Raw genomic sequence first — 17,906 nt, forward strand, 5'->3', positions numbered from 1 at the left:
GGGTCTCCCCACCCCCCGCCCCGCCTCCCCCGCCCCCCCGCGCGTGGGGCAGGCAGGCAGGCGGCTGCTCGTCCGGTGCAGCCCGGGAGCTGCACCGGTGGGGTGGCTGGCTGGGGGCGGAAAGGGGCCAGAAGAGAGGAAGGAGGGCACACACCCCGCCCCCCACTTCAGTGGGGCGGACCCCCACCCCCAAGACAGCTTTCCCGGGTGGACAGCAGCCTGCGCCGGGGATGGATCCGTCCCGGGTCACTTGGGGCAGATTTAAAGCGGCGCTTTTCATTGGATCGCAGAATTGTGGATGGGACCCCCAGGGGTCATCCATCCCAACCCCGCGCGACGCAATCTCCCCCTGCCTCCTCCTGCTTCTTTTTTGTGACTCAGCCTCCGAGCGGCTCGCCGGAAATATTTACATGACCGGCGCAAAGGATGGAGAAGCCTTGAGCATAATCCAAAGCAGAAGAAATGTGCTTTGACTCACTTATTTTTACTTAATTACTTATGTGCTTGCGATTTATTTAGGAAAAGCCAGAAACCGCTTGACTGCGGAAAACATCAAAGCGGCGTACAGAAAAGGACCATAAGACTATCAATTTTAAAATGCGTATTCTTTATTGGAAAAAATAAAAAGCACGTAATTACAATCGTGCACAGAGTCAGATCAGAAAATTGATTATCAATAAGGTTAATGAGATGATCAGTGAAGTGAATCAACTGTGGCAACTTGGCACTTTAAAAAGTTGAAATCACAGTCGACCAAAAACAGATTAAGACTTATTTGGGGTGGGGGCGGGTTATTGGGTTGTTCCTGTTTTTATTTTGATTATGTATTCTGTGTGGGTTTTGGGGTTTTTTTGGGGGGGTATTTTTATCCTCTGAACCGCCCTGATACCTGCAGGTACCAAGAACAAACTTAGTTGGTCTCTAAGATGCTACTGGGAGGAATTCTTAAATTTTGTTTCGACTCCGGCAGACCAACACGGCGACCTACCTGTAACTAATAATCATAATGCGTACTTTCTAAATATCTGGGCAGGCTTGCCTTAATTTTTGCCTGAATTTGGACGGCCGTCTGTCAAGGAACCCTGTTCAGGGAAGTTTTGAATGTGTGACATTTTGATGCATTTTTAATCCTTGTTGGAAGCTGCCCAGAGCGGGGGGGGGGGGGACCCAGCCAGATGGGCGGGGTACAAATAATAAATTATTATTATTATTAGATTATAAGGATCCTTGCCAGGGGCTGGACTGGATGACCCTCAGGCGCCCAGGAGTCCAGGGTGCTCCGGCTGGGCTGAGCGGTCGCGGCTGCCCTAAAGTCACACACCCAGAGAACTTCATGGGAAGATTTGAACTCAGGCCTGAGACCAGCACTGTAACAGAGGATGGGGGGGGAGAGGGGGAGGGAAATATGGGGAGGTCAAACAGGGCTGGGGGTGGTTACCTTGACAACACCCCCCTCCCCAAATAAGAGTGTCAGAAATCTTTTTTTAAAAATTCCTTCCAGTAGCACCTTAAAGACCAACTAAGTTAGTTAAATCTTTTTGAGATGCTTGGCAAGGAGAGAGCTTCTGTCCGATGCGAAATCCTCTTGTTACTTTCTTTCCGCTAAAGAAGAAGATATTATTATTATTATTTATTATTATTTATTATTATTATTATTATTACTTTATTCCAAAACCGAAAAAGAGTTACAAACACTAGATTCAAAATCCACATTCCTTTTGTAACATAAGCCTATTACATGGCTGACTAGATTAAAATATACCTAATTGCTATGGACTTCCCTTTAAATGCAACGCAATTAGAAATATTATATTAGACATTTTTATAAATTCCCCACTCCCCTTCACCCATGTGTGATCTCAATATATTTTCTTCTTCCATCTTGTTGTGGTGTTGTAGTTTAATAATTATTCAGTTGATTCTTTCATTATTTCCTTGCTTACCCAGCACGTTTTACACATTATTAATATTCCAGTTCCGGAATATCCCGGCTAAAGAAGAGACTTGTGGCATCCGAAAGCTCGCAGATTTGTGTGCGATGGAACCGGATAACGGCTGGGGGGGGGTCCCATTTTGGAGGAGGGGGAGGCAAGCTTGTGGCTGCTGCTTCTTCCCAGTCCCGGCGCCTGGTTGCACTCTGTGAAGTGCTGGGCGCCGGACTGGGGACGATCACATACTACAATTCCCATCATCGCTGGCTCCGGTTGTCGGGAGTTGTAGTCCAGCAGGCCTTGGTTGAACGGCAGCCGGGGCTTGGGGAGATTTGGCCCCGCGGCGTCCTGTTTGAAACCTTCACCCCGCGAATCTTGGGAACTGTAGTTCCTCATGAAGAGCTGCCCTTCTCAGTGCCCTTAATGAACTACGGTTCCCAGAATTCTGTGGTGGGTGCGGGGTGCAGGCATGGGCCGGTCTCTGGTGAGAAATCCTCTCTCTCTCTCTGGCTGAAGAAGAGACCTGTGGCACCCTGAAGCTTGCCCATTTCTGTGCGCCTTATTCTGCGGCAAGAACAGAAACCGCCTGCGGCAAATCATCGCTCCCAGAAAGAGCGCAAGTGGCGGGTTGTGGGGAGGAAGACAGACAGGCGCCCCCCCCCCACCGACCCCAGAGAAAAGTCTGTGGGGAAGGAAGCGCAGCCCCAGAGGGGGGGGGGGGGTCTGACAGGCTTGGCAGGGCGTCTTTGGCCAGCACTGACAGCTAGTTTGAAAGGGGCCGGGGAGACCACCCAAGCTCTGCCTGCCCCATTGTCCCCACTGAAAGGGGCCTGGGCAGGGATTATAGGGGGCGGGAAGGGGGGGGGGTCCGCTGCCTTGTATGGCTCCTCCAGCAGCCGCAATCCCACCCCTCCCCAAAGGTCCCAGCCCCCTCTCTGCTCAGGGGGGCGCAGAGTTGGGCCGGGGGAAAGCAAACCCCTATTTGGGACGGCATTTTTGAAAAGGACTTCGCTCCCTCTCCCCGCTGTGGGTCTGGCTGGTGGGGGCTCCTCTGCCCTGCGGGGAAAGAACTCTGTGCAGGCTCAGAGGCCGTCCGTTGCTCCCCATCTTGAACGCTCTCGGGCCCCAAAGCAAGTTTGACGCGGGGCTAAACACGAATCCGGACGACTTGGGGGAGTCCCCTAAATTTGGGGGGCCATCGCCGCTTGGGTTCCGCAATAATCATACTCATTTTTTATTTTATTATTTATTCTCTTCCTATCAGACCGGGTTCCTCCAGCCCCTCTGAGCGGTTCATAGCTAGTGCCCCCCCCCCACCTTAAAGAGAGAGAGAGATTGCATGTTTGTTTGTTTTTTTAATCCTTTTATTTTTATTAACATTTTCGGAAACATCGTTTTGCACATTCCGCTCAGTAAAAGAATAACACAACCAAGCCCAGAGAGGTAGCGATTGCTTGCACGTTTATTCAAAACCCAGTTAAACCTGTTAATCCAACGAAAGGACGGTCTCCAGACCAGCAACGCTGCCTCCCCACCCCCCCCCGCCCCATCTTCAGTTTGCAAAATCGGCATTCTCTGCTACTGAGACCCGCGCAATTCAGTGGGTTGGGATGGATGCCCTCGCGGGGTCCCCTCCAGCTCTGCGATTCTGTCCTTCCATGACCTTGTCGGCATCAAACCTCCGGCTCGCGATGTCCAGACTCAACTCTCAGGCGGAGAGACAAGAATTGCGTTTGGACAATCACGGCCCGGGGCTCAGGAGCGTCGGGGGGGGGCGGGGCGGGAGGAGCTGGAGCTTCTGGTGGGGCAGCGGAGGGGAAGGGGGGAGGTCCTGGGAGAGGAAAGGAGGGGGGAGGCTCCCCTTTTTCTGGAGGCAGTTAAAGGAAGGGGCTGCAGGACAGACAGGAGCCATTGGGGGCGCTGTGGCTGCATCTTGCATTGAGCGCGGGCGGGGCTGGGATGGATGACCTCTGGGGATCTTTGCAAACTTTTTTGCTCTGAGATTTCTGCATTGGACTAGATGATTCTTGGGGTCTCTTGCAAATCGACAGCTCTGCAATTCTCTTTTTTAAACTTAGAATATGATGACTATTCAGCAAAGCATAAATACCTGGAATAAATAGTCCTGCGGGTATAGGGTGGTATAATAATAATAATAATAATAATAAATACAAGGAAATAAATAATCCAGTTCACATCTGTGCTTCTCCTGCGGGGTTTTTGGGACAGCGGCAGGGGGATTTGTCAGCGGGCAGGACAGCAAAGTTCTTCCTTCTCAACCCATTTCTTTTTGGGTCACCAACTATTAGGGATTATTTCTAGGGGGCTGGACTAGATGGCCACTGGGAGCCTCTCCCAATTCTACGATTCCACGATTCTCTGGCTCTGCCTCTGAGTTGGCCTTGGCTGCCCCTCTAAAGACACCCTACATTTAAAGGCACCTTCTCACCCACCCAAAGATCCCTGGGAACTGCAGTTTGTGGCGGGTGCTGGGAGTTATAGTTTCGCGAGCGGTGAACTACAGTTCCCAGGGTTCTCCCAGGGGCAGCCGCGTGCTCCAAAAGTGCCCTGCGGACGGACGCAAGGCGATTCAGAAGGATGCTTCGCAGATCTGCCTCAGTGCTGGATGTTTCTGATGAGGCTCTTTCCGCTCCCAGGATGTGCGGCATAGTGGTTAGAGCATTGGGCTAGGACCAGGGTTCGGATCCCCTTGGGCCATGAAGCTGTCTGGGGATGACCTCGGGGGCCAGTCAGGGTTGGCGCAAGGATAACGGGAGGAGCAGGAGGAGAGTGCAGTCGGCCTTGAGCAACTCTGGGAAGACGTCAGCAAAGACCATGCCAGGGATGCCATTTGAAAAGGGACATTTTGGTTGGCTGCCTCGTGCGCATGGGGAGCTTTTAATGTTTGATGGCTGGGGAAGCCCAGCCAGATGGGCGGGGCATAAATAATAAATTATTATTATATAAATTATTATTATTATGGGGGTGTGTCGCCCATACGTGCCCCCCCCGACCCACATCCAAGATAGAAACACTGGGGAGAAACTCAGCTCAAGGAACTGGGGGGGGGACTATTTTAAAGACTATACGAAGAGCTATATTGGACTTAAAGATGACTCCCGGGTCCCTGGTAGGGAAATTTGGGGAAACGCCATTTAGCAAGATGGGGGGGGGGGGAGAGAGAGAGCTGGATATTAATGACAGCTAGGAGCTATTCTGGACAATTTAAGTCTTTTGAATCATTGTTATATGCATATGTGGCAGAGAAGAGGAAGATGCTTTTGGGGGCCCATTTTTGTTCTTTGGGGATTTTTAATTTTTGAGAAGCCTCTCTTCGTTTTATTCATGTCATAGCATCATAGGACCCCAGAACTGTAGAGCTGGAAGGGAACCCCGAGGTACAAACCCCAGCAAATAGGTATGTTGTGTTTTCTGAAGGCTTGTACTCTGTTTGGAATAAAAAGACGCAGAAGAGGAAGAGTTGGGGGGGGGGAGAGGAAGGACCCCGGGCGAGAGATCAGCCGCTGGAGGGGCCTTTCTCAGGTGGTGGGCGGGTTTAAAATTAGAATATAATGGCAACAGAGGGCTATCTATATATAATGTTGTAATTCATCATCATCATTACTGCTACTACTAATACATAATAATAATAATATATATTTATTCGTTTGTTGCATTTATTGCATATCCCAACATTTTCTCCGCCAGGGGCTCAAGATGGTTCACGTAGAATTGTGGAGAAATTGAGTTGGCGGGGACCCCTGGCGGTCATCTAGACTAACCCCCTTCAGTGCAGGAATGTCAGCTTTAAAGCATTGGGGACAGAGGGCCACGCAAACTCTGCTTAAAAACCTCCAAGGAAGGAGAGTCCATCACTTCCTTAGTCAAGCAGCTCTTACCCTCAGAAAGTTCTGGGTTCGAGTCCTGTTACTCCCCACCTCTTCCTTCCCTCCTCACCGCAGCTCTGCGAGGAGGCAGCGACTGGTCCTCAAAGGTCACTTGGGGGATCTAGAATCACGGAATCCAGAACGCTGGAAGATTCAGGACGGAGAAACTAATTCCCTTCTTCCCGTGGAACTCTGGAACTCTCGGCTACAAGAGTCAGGGGTGAGAGCCACCGCCGTCGTAAGACTCTGGAACTTCCTACTCCTAGTTGTGGGGGTGGTTTTTATTGGGGGGGGGCTGTGCAGTCCCGCCCCCTCCCAGCGAGGTGAGCGAGTCCTGTGGAGCCTCCCCGTTCCTGGGCAGTCTACCTCTGAGTCTCAGCTACTGAGGCGCAACGCCAGGGATGGGCGCGGACTGAGTGCGCCCCCTCCTCGCGCAACTGGCTGGCCTTCTCCGCCCCCCCCGATCTAGGGGGTTCCAACTTTTGCTGGGGGGTCTCACACTTTCCCTGCGGCCTGGAGCTCCCCCACGCGGCGGGGCTAGGACTCCCCGCTTCCTGCGCAAACCGCCCCCTCAAAAAACCGGTTACGCTCCCGATGGGTCCGACAGTGCCTGGAAGACCGGGAGGGAGACCCTGCTGGGAATGAAAGGCCGGTTCAGCGAATGAATAAACTTCCTTTCTCCAAACAATGGGTTAAAAGGGAAAGTGTGGGGAGGAGAAGCGCCCCTCCCATAGGATGCCCCCCCCACCCCACTTTGCAAAATAAAAATAAAAATGGGGTTTTTCTTGAATGCAAAGCATCCCAACCCCATTTCTCCCCCGGTCTTGGTAAAATCAGAAATTCTCTCGCTGGTGGGAGCTGGTTTTTTTGGGGGGTCCTCCTTCCCCGCCCCCCGCAGTGGCGTAGCGTGGGTTGTCAGCACCCGGGGCAAGGCAAGTAATTTGCGCCCCCTAACCCGTGGATTTTAGCAGGGGAAGAGAGCTGCGAGTGCGAGCGCGCCCGCCCCCCCAGATGTTGCGCCCGGTGCGGCCGGCCCCCCCTGCACCCCCCCACGCTACGCCACTGCCCCCCCCCACGCACGGGGTGGGCTGGATGACCCTCGGAACCCTTTCCGACTCTATGGCTTTCTCGGGTGAAAACCCTCTCAAAGCTCATGGAGGGCGGTGAGGGGTCCCCAACTTCACACCCAATTGTAGGGAACTCAACCCCCCCCCCATAAAAACCTCCTTGGGACATTCGGCACGGCTGGCGAGGGGCTTTAGACTCCCCCTCTAGCCCCCTTCCCGCCTCTCGGATGCAGTAAGAGGCCACCTTTATGGGGGGTGCAAATTGGGGAGGGGGCATCTTGCAAAGGGGTTCCCAGCCCCCCCCCCCCGATCTAGGCAGCCTCGAGATCGCTGCTTCCTCGCCATCAGCGCCAGAAAGAGGAAGAGGGGATATTTATTTAGAGACGCGGCGATAGATGGAAAAACCCGGGAGTTCTAATAAGGTCACTTTTCATTTAATTATCAATCGACGAATCGTTAATTGATTGAATAGTCGTTCATTAATTATTAGTTATGAGCTAGCTATTAACTTTTTAAAACGCCGGGAGTTCTAATAAGGCCACTTTTCATTTAATTATCAATCAATCAATTGATTGATTAATCTTTAATTAATTATGAACGGGCTCTAATTAAAAAAAAAATACCGGGCCACTTTTCCAATTCATCACCAATCATTAATTGATTCTCTAATCGTTGGTTCATTATTAGTTAATGAACTAGCTATTAATTGTTTTAAAATATCGCTAATCACCCGCCCCTCGCCGGCAGCTCCCAGGGCGGGCTACAACCATTCGGAATTTAATCCCGTTAGAAACCAGATTCCCGTCAGAGGAGCGGGGTGGTCTTTCTCTCTGTGCGTCCCCCCTGCACCCCGAAATGCAAGAGCCCCCCCGGCTCCACTCACCCCAGTCCATCCTTCCCTCGGTCCAGGCGCCTTCTCTTCCTCGTCCTCCGTCTCCTTCTTCCATCTCTTTCTGATGCTTCGGAGGGGCTGCTGCGTCACTCCAGGGGGGTCTCCCTGCCCTCCCGACCCCAGGACAGACTTGGGGGGGGGCTGGTCCGGTGTCCCAGATGGCGCTCGGGGTCCAGCCTCCCTCCCTCCCTCCCTCCCTCCCCATCGCCCGGTCCCATCTGGCGCCATCTCTGAAGTCTCGGAAACTCCTGAGAAAGCAAAGCGCACCCCCAACTCTGTCTCTCCTCTCCCCCCAACCTCGTGGGCCCCGATCCTCTGGGGTCCCTCTGCTGAGGATGTCTTTCCCCCCCATTCCCGTCGCCCCCCAACCCGCGCCTGGCCCCACCAGGGACCCCACTCCTGCCCCACAGCCGTCCCCTAAACTCACCCTAACTTTTCCCTTCTCGCTTGGCAAGAGTTATTCTAGGCAACCCAGAAGCGAGATTTTGGGGTGAGGCAGGACCTACTCACAGCCCTGTCCCATTTCTGCGCCCCCAATTTCTCCTCTCGGGGGTCCCGCTGCCGCCCCAGCCACCTGCCCGGCTCCCCGGCCCCCTCGGCCGGCCTTTGGGGGGCGAAGCGTTCCGGCCTCGCCCTCTCCCTGTCTGTGCAGCTGGACCCACAATAGGCCCCAGTTATGTGGGGTGGGGGAAGAGAGAGAAGGAGGTTGAATAGGGGGCGGCCGCCTCAATGGGGGAAAGCCCCCTCCCCTCCCTCCATGTGCAGGGTAGAAAAAAGGGGGGTGGGCTGGAGAGCCACCCAGGGCGATGGGGGTCACCGTGGCCAGGATGGGGGGCGGATGCAGTTGCCACGGAGACGCCCAAGGATGCCAAGGAAAGGCCTTGGTGGGGGGCAGGAGGGCGAGGAAGGCCGAGGACCCCCCAGCGGGTCAGGGAGCACCCAGCCCGCGTTGCAGCTGGGGGTGGGGGGTCGGGTGGGTGTGGGGCGGGGGTCCCTGGCGGCCTCTGGTCTCTCCATCCTCGCCTGCGCTCCCCCGCCCCATTCCGTTGCCCGGGGTGATGCGCCTTTCAATGGGAGGTAGCAGCAGCCGGAGGCTTCAAACAGAGGCCGGAGAATAGGGGCTGGGCTGGGCTGGGGGGGTGGAGAGTGAGACCCCCGGCTAATCCCCCTCCCTCCTGCCTCCCCCTCTCCCCTTAACCCTAATTCCCCCTCCTCCTCCACCCCCAATTCAATTCAGGCGACAGAAGAAAGCGGTTGTCTCTCTCGCACACAGGCCCGTCTTAGGGGGAGAAAATATGGGAAATGGGGGGGGGGGAGAGAAAGAAGCCCACTCCCCACCTCGGCCTCAAAGGGAATGAAGAACCAAGCCCGTGGGGTGGGGTGGGGGAGCCCCAGAAAGTGGCTTTCGGACCCCCTCCCAGATACCACATCGCAGCGCGATGGGCAAAGAGCAGGGCAAGCTCTCACCGGGGTGGGGGCAAGATCTCTCCCCCCCCCCGCGCCTCTGAACAGCTCTTCCCTCTGCGAGGCTTGCTAGGAACCGGCGTCACGCAACACACACAAAGTTTTCGGGAAAAGTTCCCACCAAAAAGGCTTTTGCGCCTTGGGCAGAATCACGGACACTGTAGCGCTGGAAAAGGGGTCCGCGGGTCATCCATCCCAACCCACCGCAAGGCAGCGGAAGAATCGCCCCCACAGCAGCGATTCCTGCCTTGGACCACTAGATGAAGGTGGTTTTTTTCCCCCAGGAAGGAAATAAAATGGCCCAGGAGGAAAGGAAGATCTATTCATTCAAGGTTCTTGTGTAACGTCCTTTCCTCCCCTAAATTATAAATATTCCACAGAGGAGAGATTCGCACGCAGAAAGAAGCGTCAGGGAAGACCCCCGCCCCCCGCAAACCCTTTTCCGATGGGGGGTCAACGGAGGAGCTTTGCTGCCGGGCAAGATCAAATCGCTTTGGACAGAGGAGGGGGGGAGAGGTTGTGAATATGCCCCCTCCCACCTTTCCCATTCCTCTGGCTGAGTCAGGAAGAGCATCTGAATAATTCCAGTTGTTGGGGGGTGTCTCGGAGGGGGGGGCGACTCTTGCTGCCGCTGCTTCTCGGGTGATGATGGGACCCCCCCCCTTTGGCCTGATCCTGCTGCGGCTGCCCGGAGGGGGGCAATTCCGACCTCTGCAAAACGCATCTCTGCCTCTCCGCAGAAGGAATTCGCGCGCAGGATCAGGCAACGTTGGGGAGCCCGCCCCCCAAAAAACCCCTTCCATTCCTGAGCGACTCAAGCGCGTTTCGCTAGCTCCAGACATAGCAGCCAATTCCGAGGGGCTGAGGTCCCTTTGCTCGCCCCCAAGGAAATATTTTAAGGGGCCGCCCCCCAAAAAAAGTTGATGGGATTTGCCATTCAAATAGTGTGCGTCATGGGATGGATTACGCAGGGCGTCGTTTATTCCGCTCCCCCTCCAACCCAACAATATTTTATTCAAGCTGGCACCCCTGGCTCCAGATCAGCCCCCCGGCAGGGGCCTCTTCAAACTGACAGAGCAGAACCATAGAATGGCAGGGTTGTTGGGGGACCCCTGAGGGTGGTCTAGTCTGACCCCCTGCAATGCAGGGATCTGGCCTCAAGCATCGATGGCAGAGGGCCGCCCAAGCTCCTCAAAACCTCCGAGGAAGGAGAGTTTGGTGCAACAGCATCTTATGCATTAAATTTAATTTTATTCCATTTATTCATTTATTTATTATTAATGTGGCAACACATATGGTATATGAAATCTTTACATAATGATACATATACGTTATATTCTTATGTACTAAATTGATATACCGCCCTTTGTCCAAAGATCTCAGGAAGGTTTGAAAGATAAAAAATCAGGATAAAAGCGCAAAATAAACACAAGGAAAATTGAAACAATAACACATATCTCAAAGGCTGTAGAATATTCAAAGTATTGGTTTGGAAACACCCCCCCCCCCAAAGGAAAAATATGTACGGTATTAACTTTTGTTTTGTTCTCCATAAAACCTAGTGAAATTTATTCAGAATAAAAAAATAACAGAATATTAATCAGCCCAAGGTGCAGTTCTGGTTGCCCCATCTTCAGAAGGATATTGTAGAGCTGGAAAAAGGGTTCGGAAAAGAGTGACTTCCCTTTGAAGAATAAATGTTTTTTTGGGGGCAGCTTTTTAGCTTAAGAGAAAAGGCAAGGAAACAGGAGACACGAAAGAATTTTGTGAAACTGTGCATTGCAAGGAGAAGGCAGACAGAGATGTTCTCCCTCTTTAGTAAGACTCGAACTCGGGCCCATCCCATGAAGATTCGGGACAGATGAAAAGGAAGGACTTGCTTTTAAACTTTGGAACTCCCTGCCACAAGAGGCAGTGAAGAGGATGAGACAAATTCAGGGAGGAAGATGGCTGCTAGGCAGGATGGTTCGGCTCTGAATCCCAGCTGCCGGACCCCATAGGAGGGGAGAGGGCTCGCGTTCGAATCCCGCTTGCGGTTTTTTCTAGAACCTCCAAGTCCAGAGGCAGTCTACCGGGAGTCCTTTGGGCCTCCCCAAAGAAGGCACTTCCTAGTTCCTCTGCGCACGGGTGTTTCATGCGCACCTCTGGTGGGAGTTTGTGGGCCAGATTCTGCATGAAAATCGGTTTCCCAGGCATGAGAAGGGCCTGCTGGGTCTCCTCCACATTGTCCGCTGACGCTTCCTTCCCTGGACAGTGTGGGAAGGCCCAGCAGGGCTGCCTTTGGGTCAGGGGGTGCAGACAGGGGCCCCCAAGCCGCTCAGTGGCTAATCCTCTTTCTCCCCCAGAGGAATCAGGGCTGCCTTCCCAGAACACCCCAATAATCCCTTGGGCAAACATTCATTAGTGCAGGCTCACAACTGGGCAGCCACCCATATCCCCCCCCCACCCCGGGATTAGCAGGCAGAAGGGGACCCAGGCATCCGGGATCACAACTGCACCCCCCGCTGCCCACGAGAAGGGCAAACCCGGACGTTAAAAGAGGACCATTGCAGCCGCTGTAGGAAAGGCACTCTGCACATGATAAAGGCACACTAGTCCCTCAGGTTCTAAAGTTAAGCCTGGGTGCTTTGAGACGAAGGGCTGCTTACATTTTTTTTGGGGGGGGTGCTGTGAGACCCCAACGGCTCACGTGGTACAGACCGTGCTGGACTGGACCACTCCAGGCTGGGGGAGTTGAGTGGGTGTGTTTGTGGGTGTGCGATTTCCTGGGGCGCTTCTTACACAAGCGCAAGCCACCATGAAGCTGGGTGACCGGGCCAGTCCTTGCAGGGTTGGGGTGAGGATTAAATTGGGGGGGGGGCATGCGCGACAGGATAACCAGATCTACCACCCCTGAGCTGATAAATGCAATAAATGTATAAGAAAACTGAGCAGACTCGGCATATTTATTATCATAGAATCAGACCATCATATGGTTTTTGTGGATGTAAGTTCATATCTGCTGCAAGAAGAGTCACCCCCAGGGATATTTCCTGGGTGGGTGGGGTGGGGGGACAACATGGCAGAATACATGGGAGAGAGTCAATTGTAAAACGACTCTTATATATATCTTGTTCCCATTCACATATATTTGAGGCTATGTAACCCTGCCAGTCTTTGTTCAGGGTGATAAAGTGTCTCTTCCCGCAGTCCTCAAGCAACAATTTCTGCATTTCCCTTAAATTTCCCTTCATTTTCCCTATTTCAAGGTGGCTCACAGCATTAAAGTGTTTCTCAAAGAGGTACTTTGATCGCCTGCGCATTTGTAGAAGCCGTTGATTTAACTGAGCGATATATATCCCAAAACAAGGCACAGAAATCCTTGGAGTGGAAGTTTGGGGTCTCCGTCCGGCGAGATCTTAGCCTCGCTCCTTGTGCAAAAGACCCCCCTCTCTTCTGGGGGGAGGTCCCCCTGTCTCTAAGCCCCCTCCCCAAATCTTGCATTCAAAGATGTTAGCCGGGAGCTTCTCCAAGACAGGGCCGTCTCCGCAGTGAAGGAGGAACCCGCCCCCCAAGTCCTTCCTTTGAAAGTGGGGGGGGGGCTCAGGGAGTGTGGTTTCCTTGTGGGTGGGGGGTGGGTTTCTCCAGAGGCAGGAAAAGGCATCAGATGAAAAGACCCCCTGGAGGAAGAGAAAGAAAAGGGGTCAGCGGCTGACCCTGTGGAGATGGTTGGAAGCTGCCCAGGGTAACCCATTCAGATAAGCAGGGTATTGAAAAATAAAATATAATATAATAATAATAATAACAATTCACTTAATTTTGTTCCATAACCTTTACACGCATTCCCAGAGGGGATAAAACAATCAAACTCTCTGCAAAAATGTTCGGATGATGAAAACCACGAGCTACAAAGGGAGATCCAAACAGGCACCAGCTATTCAACGTGTCTGACGGGAGAATTTATCTATTTCATGAAATTTATACAGGCTGGGAAACAGCTATGCAAACTCTTTAAAGAACAAACATTCTGTGTTTTTTTCCTTTGGGTGGGTAGGGTTGTCTAAAATGGAAATGTTTTCTGTGGGCGCTGGAAGGAGTGCAGCGAAGGTGCCTGGCCTTTCAAGTGGCAGGGAGTTCCGAAGTCCACGTGGAAAGATCCAAGTTATCACAAATACGGGAGACCTTTTGGGGTCCCTTCTCACTGCTCCCCACCACCAGCGCCGGCATCCAAGGGGAGCCCCCCACCCCAAAGGGTCCCCAAATCAGCCCCCCTTCGCCCCACTTACCGGTCACCTCCAGGCTGGCGCCGGTGATGTAGCGGCTGTCGTCGGAGGCCAGGAAAGCACAAACCTCGGCAACATCTGGCGGGAGATGGAGGAGACTGTGAAGCTCCCTCCCCCCAACGCCTGCAGCCCCCCAGACGCCGCCAGCCCCCTCCCAGGTAAAGAAACCTGCCCCTTTCTCTTCCGCAGCCTCAGAGAGACTTAGGCCAGTGAAGCCAGTCTTGTCGGCACTGGCCGGAAGCAACGGCGGGTCTTTCCCCAGCTGCTGGTGGGGCCGGAGCCAGGGACCTTCTCATAGCATTATTATTATTATTTCCTGTACAATCTATACAGCATTGTACAGCTGGAAAGGGTCCCCCTGAGGTCATCCAGCCCAACCCCCTGCAAGGTAGGAAGTGCGGCAAAGCTACATTCCTCCCCCAAACTCCCTTAGGCTATATCATTGGTATAGAAATATCGGGCATTGTGTGTAGGAAGGAGGAAATATCTAAATTAATGGGTCTTATTATCCCGAGTAGCACCGAGTTCGAAACAAAAGAGGAATGCAAATGGGTAAAATTGATGGTCATTGCAGCCAGACAGGTTATAGTGAGTAATTGGGAAAATGCAGAAGAGGAAGGGGTGAACCAATGGAGGAAAAAACTGAATAATATTGTAATTTTAGAATACAGTATCTAACTGTGAAGATACATAAAACGAAAGGGTTTAAGGTCAGTGAGAAGGAGGAGGATTGGTTTGAGAAGGTATTGAATTATTTGGGTAGGTCTGAGCAATTTGGGGCAATTAAAATGTTAACAGTTAAATAAACCTTGTGGAGGGAGGAGTGTCAAGGTAGATAGAATTGTACATATGGTTGATTTGAATATGTTATTATTGATTATGTATACCCAATATATCAGCTGCCTGAGGGGTTTCACTGTTTGTGTTTTAGTTGTTGGTAAAAAAGAAATAAAAAAGAAAAGAAAACTTATTATTATTCCCCACATTAGGGGGCAGGGCCATAGCTCAAGGGGGAAAATATTATTATTATTAATTAAATTTGCATCCTGTACTGCCCTTCATGTGGTTCACAACATAAAAACACAGTAAGAAATCCCTGACAGGCAGCAGATGAGAGGCATCGCTAAAACCCCCCAGATATTTTTCGCATTTTTCGGTTGGGGTCCCTTCCAACAACACGATTCCTGCGTTCTATGACGTCTGGGCACTCCCCACCCAGCTGGAGGAGGGAGGGCACTCTGCAGGCGCTCAGAGGCACCCTCCCCACCCTTCAAAGGAAGCGCAAAGATATTGCTGGACTGCGTCACCTGACCTTCGGGCTCCCCGAGGCGTCCCAGCGGCACCATTGCGGCAAACTGGGGAGAAGAAGGGACAGGGGTCAGGGAGGAATCGGGGCGGGTGCCGGCCAGGGTGGGGGCCTGACCTCAGCCCCCCCCAAAACACCCACCTTGTCCAGCACTTTCTGGGGGACCTTGTCCGTCATGGGGGAGCGGACGAACCCTGGCAGAACCGTGTTGCAGCGGATCCCGTACCTGCAGAGCGGCAAGGAGAGGAAGCGTCGCCTAGTGGTTAGAACCGGGACAGGGCAGGGTTCAAATCTGCAACGCTCGCTGGCTGTGGACTATTCGGCGCAGAGGACCTCACAGGGTCATTGTGGGGGTGTAACGAGGGCAGGCGAATAGGGGGCTCCTTCCCACCCACCCCACCCCCCGATCTCTCCCTCTGCCCCCCAGCCTGGCTTACCTGGCCAACTCCTTGGCTGCTGTCTTGGAGAGGGCCTCTACCCCAGCCTTGGAGGCTGAATAGTTCACCTGTCCCAGATTCCCCACCTGAGCAGGAAGAAGAGAAGAAGTGCGGAGGCACAGGGACTGAATTATCAATCAATCAATCAATCAATCAATCTTTATTACGGTCCAGAGACCCAACAAATCGTTACAAAGCAATGCACAATTCAGACAGCCTGCCTCAGGTTAAACAAGAATTTTGTTCAGACTTAAAGACAGGGATTGTTGGTTCTTGCAACCACCGATAAAAACTTTGCCACTGCTAATGTTCTAGCATTGGTCCGGTCTTCCAATAGGAACTTGACATAGTGAGCCTCTGATTTTCCCGGGAAAGGGACCAGCAAGGGTAGTATCAGTTCAGCCCTGGCTTGCTCATATTTCGCACAGTGCAACAAAATATGTTTTATGGAATCGATGTCTTGGGCACACGAGCAAAGTCTGTCCTGGTAGGGAACTCCTCTCAACCTGCCATCCAACACTGCAGAAGGAAAGACGTTTGGTCTGGCTTTGGTGAAAAGCCTTCGCTAGTTTGGTACTGTCAGGTTTTTAATGTAAGATGTTAACTTAAAGACATGCCCATATTGTACTCCTACTGCCAGCGGACTACAGACTGTGTGTGATCGAGATCACAAGTCACTGTGTGAATTATCCCATAATCTTTGCTTTAACGTCTTTAGGGCGCCTTCATAACCCAGGTAATAAAGTTGGGGGGGGGGCGGTGACAGACCAAAGGAGGTGGCTTTTCTAGCCATGGTTTTCTGCCATTTGCTGACAAACTCCTCATTGGTACAAACCCTTCCCTAGACCAAAGACCGAAATCCTGAGCCAGTGTTTTAGCAGCCCACCACGCTTTAGTTGAAATTGGGCATTCGCCAGCTTCTAACAGAGGTATGGAGTTGGGGACACAGTTGGGTACCTGCAGCAGAGATCGTAGAAATTTTGCCTGAAAGCCACCTAGCTTTGGCAGGTCCCCATTAGGCCAGACACTTGCAGAGTTCAGGAGTTGGGAAACGGATTTTGCGTTGAATTATTGGGGGTGGGGGGCAAAGGGCAAGGAGGTCATTAGGGGGGTCACTGCACCTTGCCCACGATGCTCCCCAGGTTGATGATGGAGCCCCCCGAAGCCCCGCTTGCCACCAGCGCCTTCGCCACGGCCTGCGTCACCAGGAAGGTCCCCTGCGGAGAAGGAAGAGACAGAGCAGGACGGGGTTGGGATGGATGACCACTGGGTTCCTTTATGAGCCTATAAGCAAGGCGATGGAGGGCCTGGAAACCAAGGGAGGGGCCTCCCGGGGACGCCTCCCTTGCCGGTGGCTGAGTACCTTGAGGTTGACCCGGAGGACGGCGTCAAAGGCCTCCTCCGTCTGCTTCAGCAGGAACTCGTCCATGGTGATGCCGGCGCAGTTGACGCAGACGTTGGCCGGGCGGGAGAAGCGCGCCTGGAGGCCAGAGGGAGGAAATCAGCACCGAAACCTCCACCGTGACCCCAGGAGGTAAAAAGGATTCGGGCCTCAACATCGCAACAGAGGGGGTTGGGATGGATGACCCTCCGGGGTCCCACCTGACCCTACAATTCCATGATAAGCTCCCTGAAGGACCTTAGGCTGGCCTACCTAGAAGGGGTCTCGTGAGGATGGAACGGGAGCGGAGGAGAATGAAGGCGGGATACGAAGGCAGCCAATAAACGCACAGGGTGCCGAGGACGAATGCTGACTCAGGGCAAGGCTTGGCAGAGTTAGAGCCAGGGGATTGCAGGGCAGGGACCCCCAGGACTCATCTAGTCCAACCCCCCGCGGATGCCCACCTGGATCTGGGCCATGAGGTCGGCCACGCTCTTGGCGCACCCCACGTCGACGCGCAGGGCCTGGTGGTCCCCCGCCTGGAGCCCCTGAAGCGTCTGGGCTGCACCGGCCTCGTCGCAGTCCGCTATGGCCACTTGGGCCCCTTCGCGGGCAAAGCGGGCGCAGATGGCACGGCCGATGCCGCTGCCGCCCCCTGGGGAAGAAGGAAGAGGAGCCTGGGTCACCCTCCCCGGACGGGCTTCTTCCCCAACAGCCCCTCTGCCTTTAGCTGCTCCGCGTCAGGCGGAAATGGAACGGGTGCAGCTCTTTTAAATAAAAAAGTTGCATTCAGGGCTTGTCACCGCCAAACGGCTTGAGCTGACGGCTGAAAGGGAGGACCCGAGAGGCGGAAATCCAACAGGTAGAGCCAGCCCCCTTTGCTCTCCACCATCAACCGTGCTTGTGGGGCTGGGGCCTGGGTTCAAGTCCAGACTCTGGCCTGGGAGCAGGTCACTCCTGGCAGGTTGGAGGGGGTGGAGAGAAAGGCAGCCAAGGCATGAGCTCGACCTGTTGAACTGATGGCTGAAATATGCTGCCTTTCCCCATTGGCAGACCCCCTCCCCCAATACCCCCCTCCCGCTGCCCCTGTTGAACTCCTGCCTGCCTCCCCCCCCCCAGGAGAAGGGACCTGTCACCAGCGCCAGGGTCCCTCGCAGCCGCAGGTGGGCGGCCATCGCTCTGTGGGGGAAGGACCGGAAGTGAGGCTCCGTGGGGAGAGGAAGCTCCGCCCCCGCACCGGAAGTTCAGGCCGTGGAGGCCCTTCTGGGCCGCCGTCTCT

At 53.5% G+C, this 17,906-nt stretch overlaps 1 protein-coding gene across 1 annotated transcript; it reads right to left on the reverse strand.

The window, feature by feature from the left end:
* Nucleotides 1-12,168: 12,168 nt before the first annotated feature.
* On the reverse strand, nt 12,169-17,828 carry HSD17B8 (hydroxysteroid 17-beta dehydrogenase 8). Its single transcript, XM_081184810.1, has 9 exons — nt 17,757-17,828; nt 17,092-17,282; nt 16,610-16,726; nt 16,368-16,463; nt 15,247-15,332; nt 14,951-15,035; nt 14,816-14,858; nt 13,507-13,581; nt 12,169-12,900 (listed from the first exon to the last, which is right to left on the reverse strand). Exons 1-9 carry the CDS (start codon nt 17,800-17,802, stop codon nt 12,884-12,886), a joined length of 756 nt encoding a protein of 251 aa, XP_081040936.1. The 5' UTR covers nt 17,803-17,828; the 3' UTR covers nt 12,169-12,883.
* Between the last annotated feature and the right edge of the window lie 78 nt (nt 17,829-17,906).

The sequence above is a fragment of the Podarcis bocagei genome, assembly GCF_964188305.1.
Source record: "Podarcis bocagei genome assembly, chromosome: 2".
In the NCBI taxonomy this organism is placed as follows: domain Eukaryota; kingdom Metazoa; phylum Chordata; class Lepidosauria; order Squamata; family Lacertidae; genus Podarcis; species Podarcis bocagei.

Bases quoted from the DNA above. Each gene is read 5' to 3' on its own strand.
- HSD17B8 (XM_081184810.1), bottom strand. From the start codon at position 17,802: ATGGCCGCCCACCTGCGGCTGCGAGGGACCCTGGCGCTGGTGACAG. The intron at 15,333-16,367 runs GTGCAGTGACCC...CTTCCTGCTCAG, and splicing joins TGGGGAGCATCGTGGGCAAG to GTGGGGAATCTGGGACAGGT. The intron at 13,582-14,815 runs GTCAGGTGACGC...ATCTCCCGCCAG, and splicing joins ACGCCTCGGGGAGCCCGAAG to ATGTTGCCGAGGTTTGTGCT.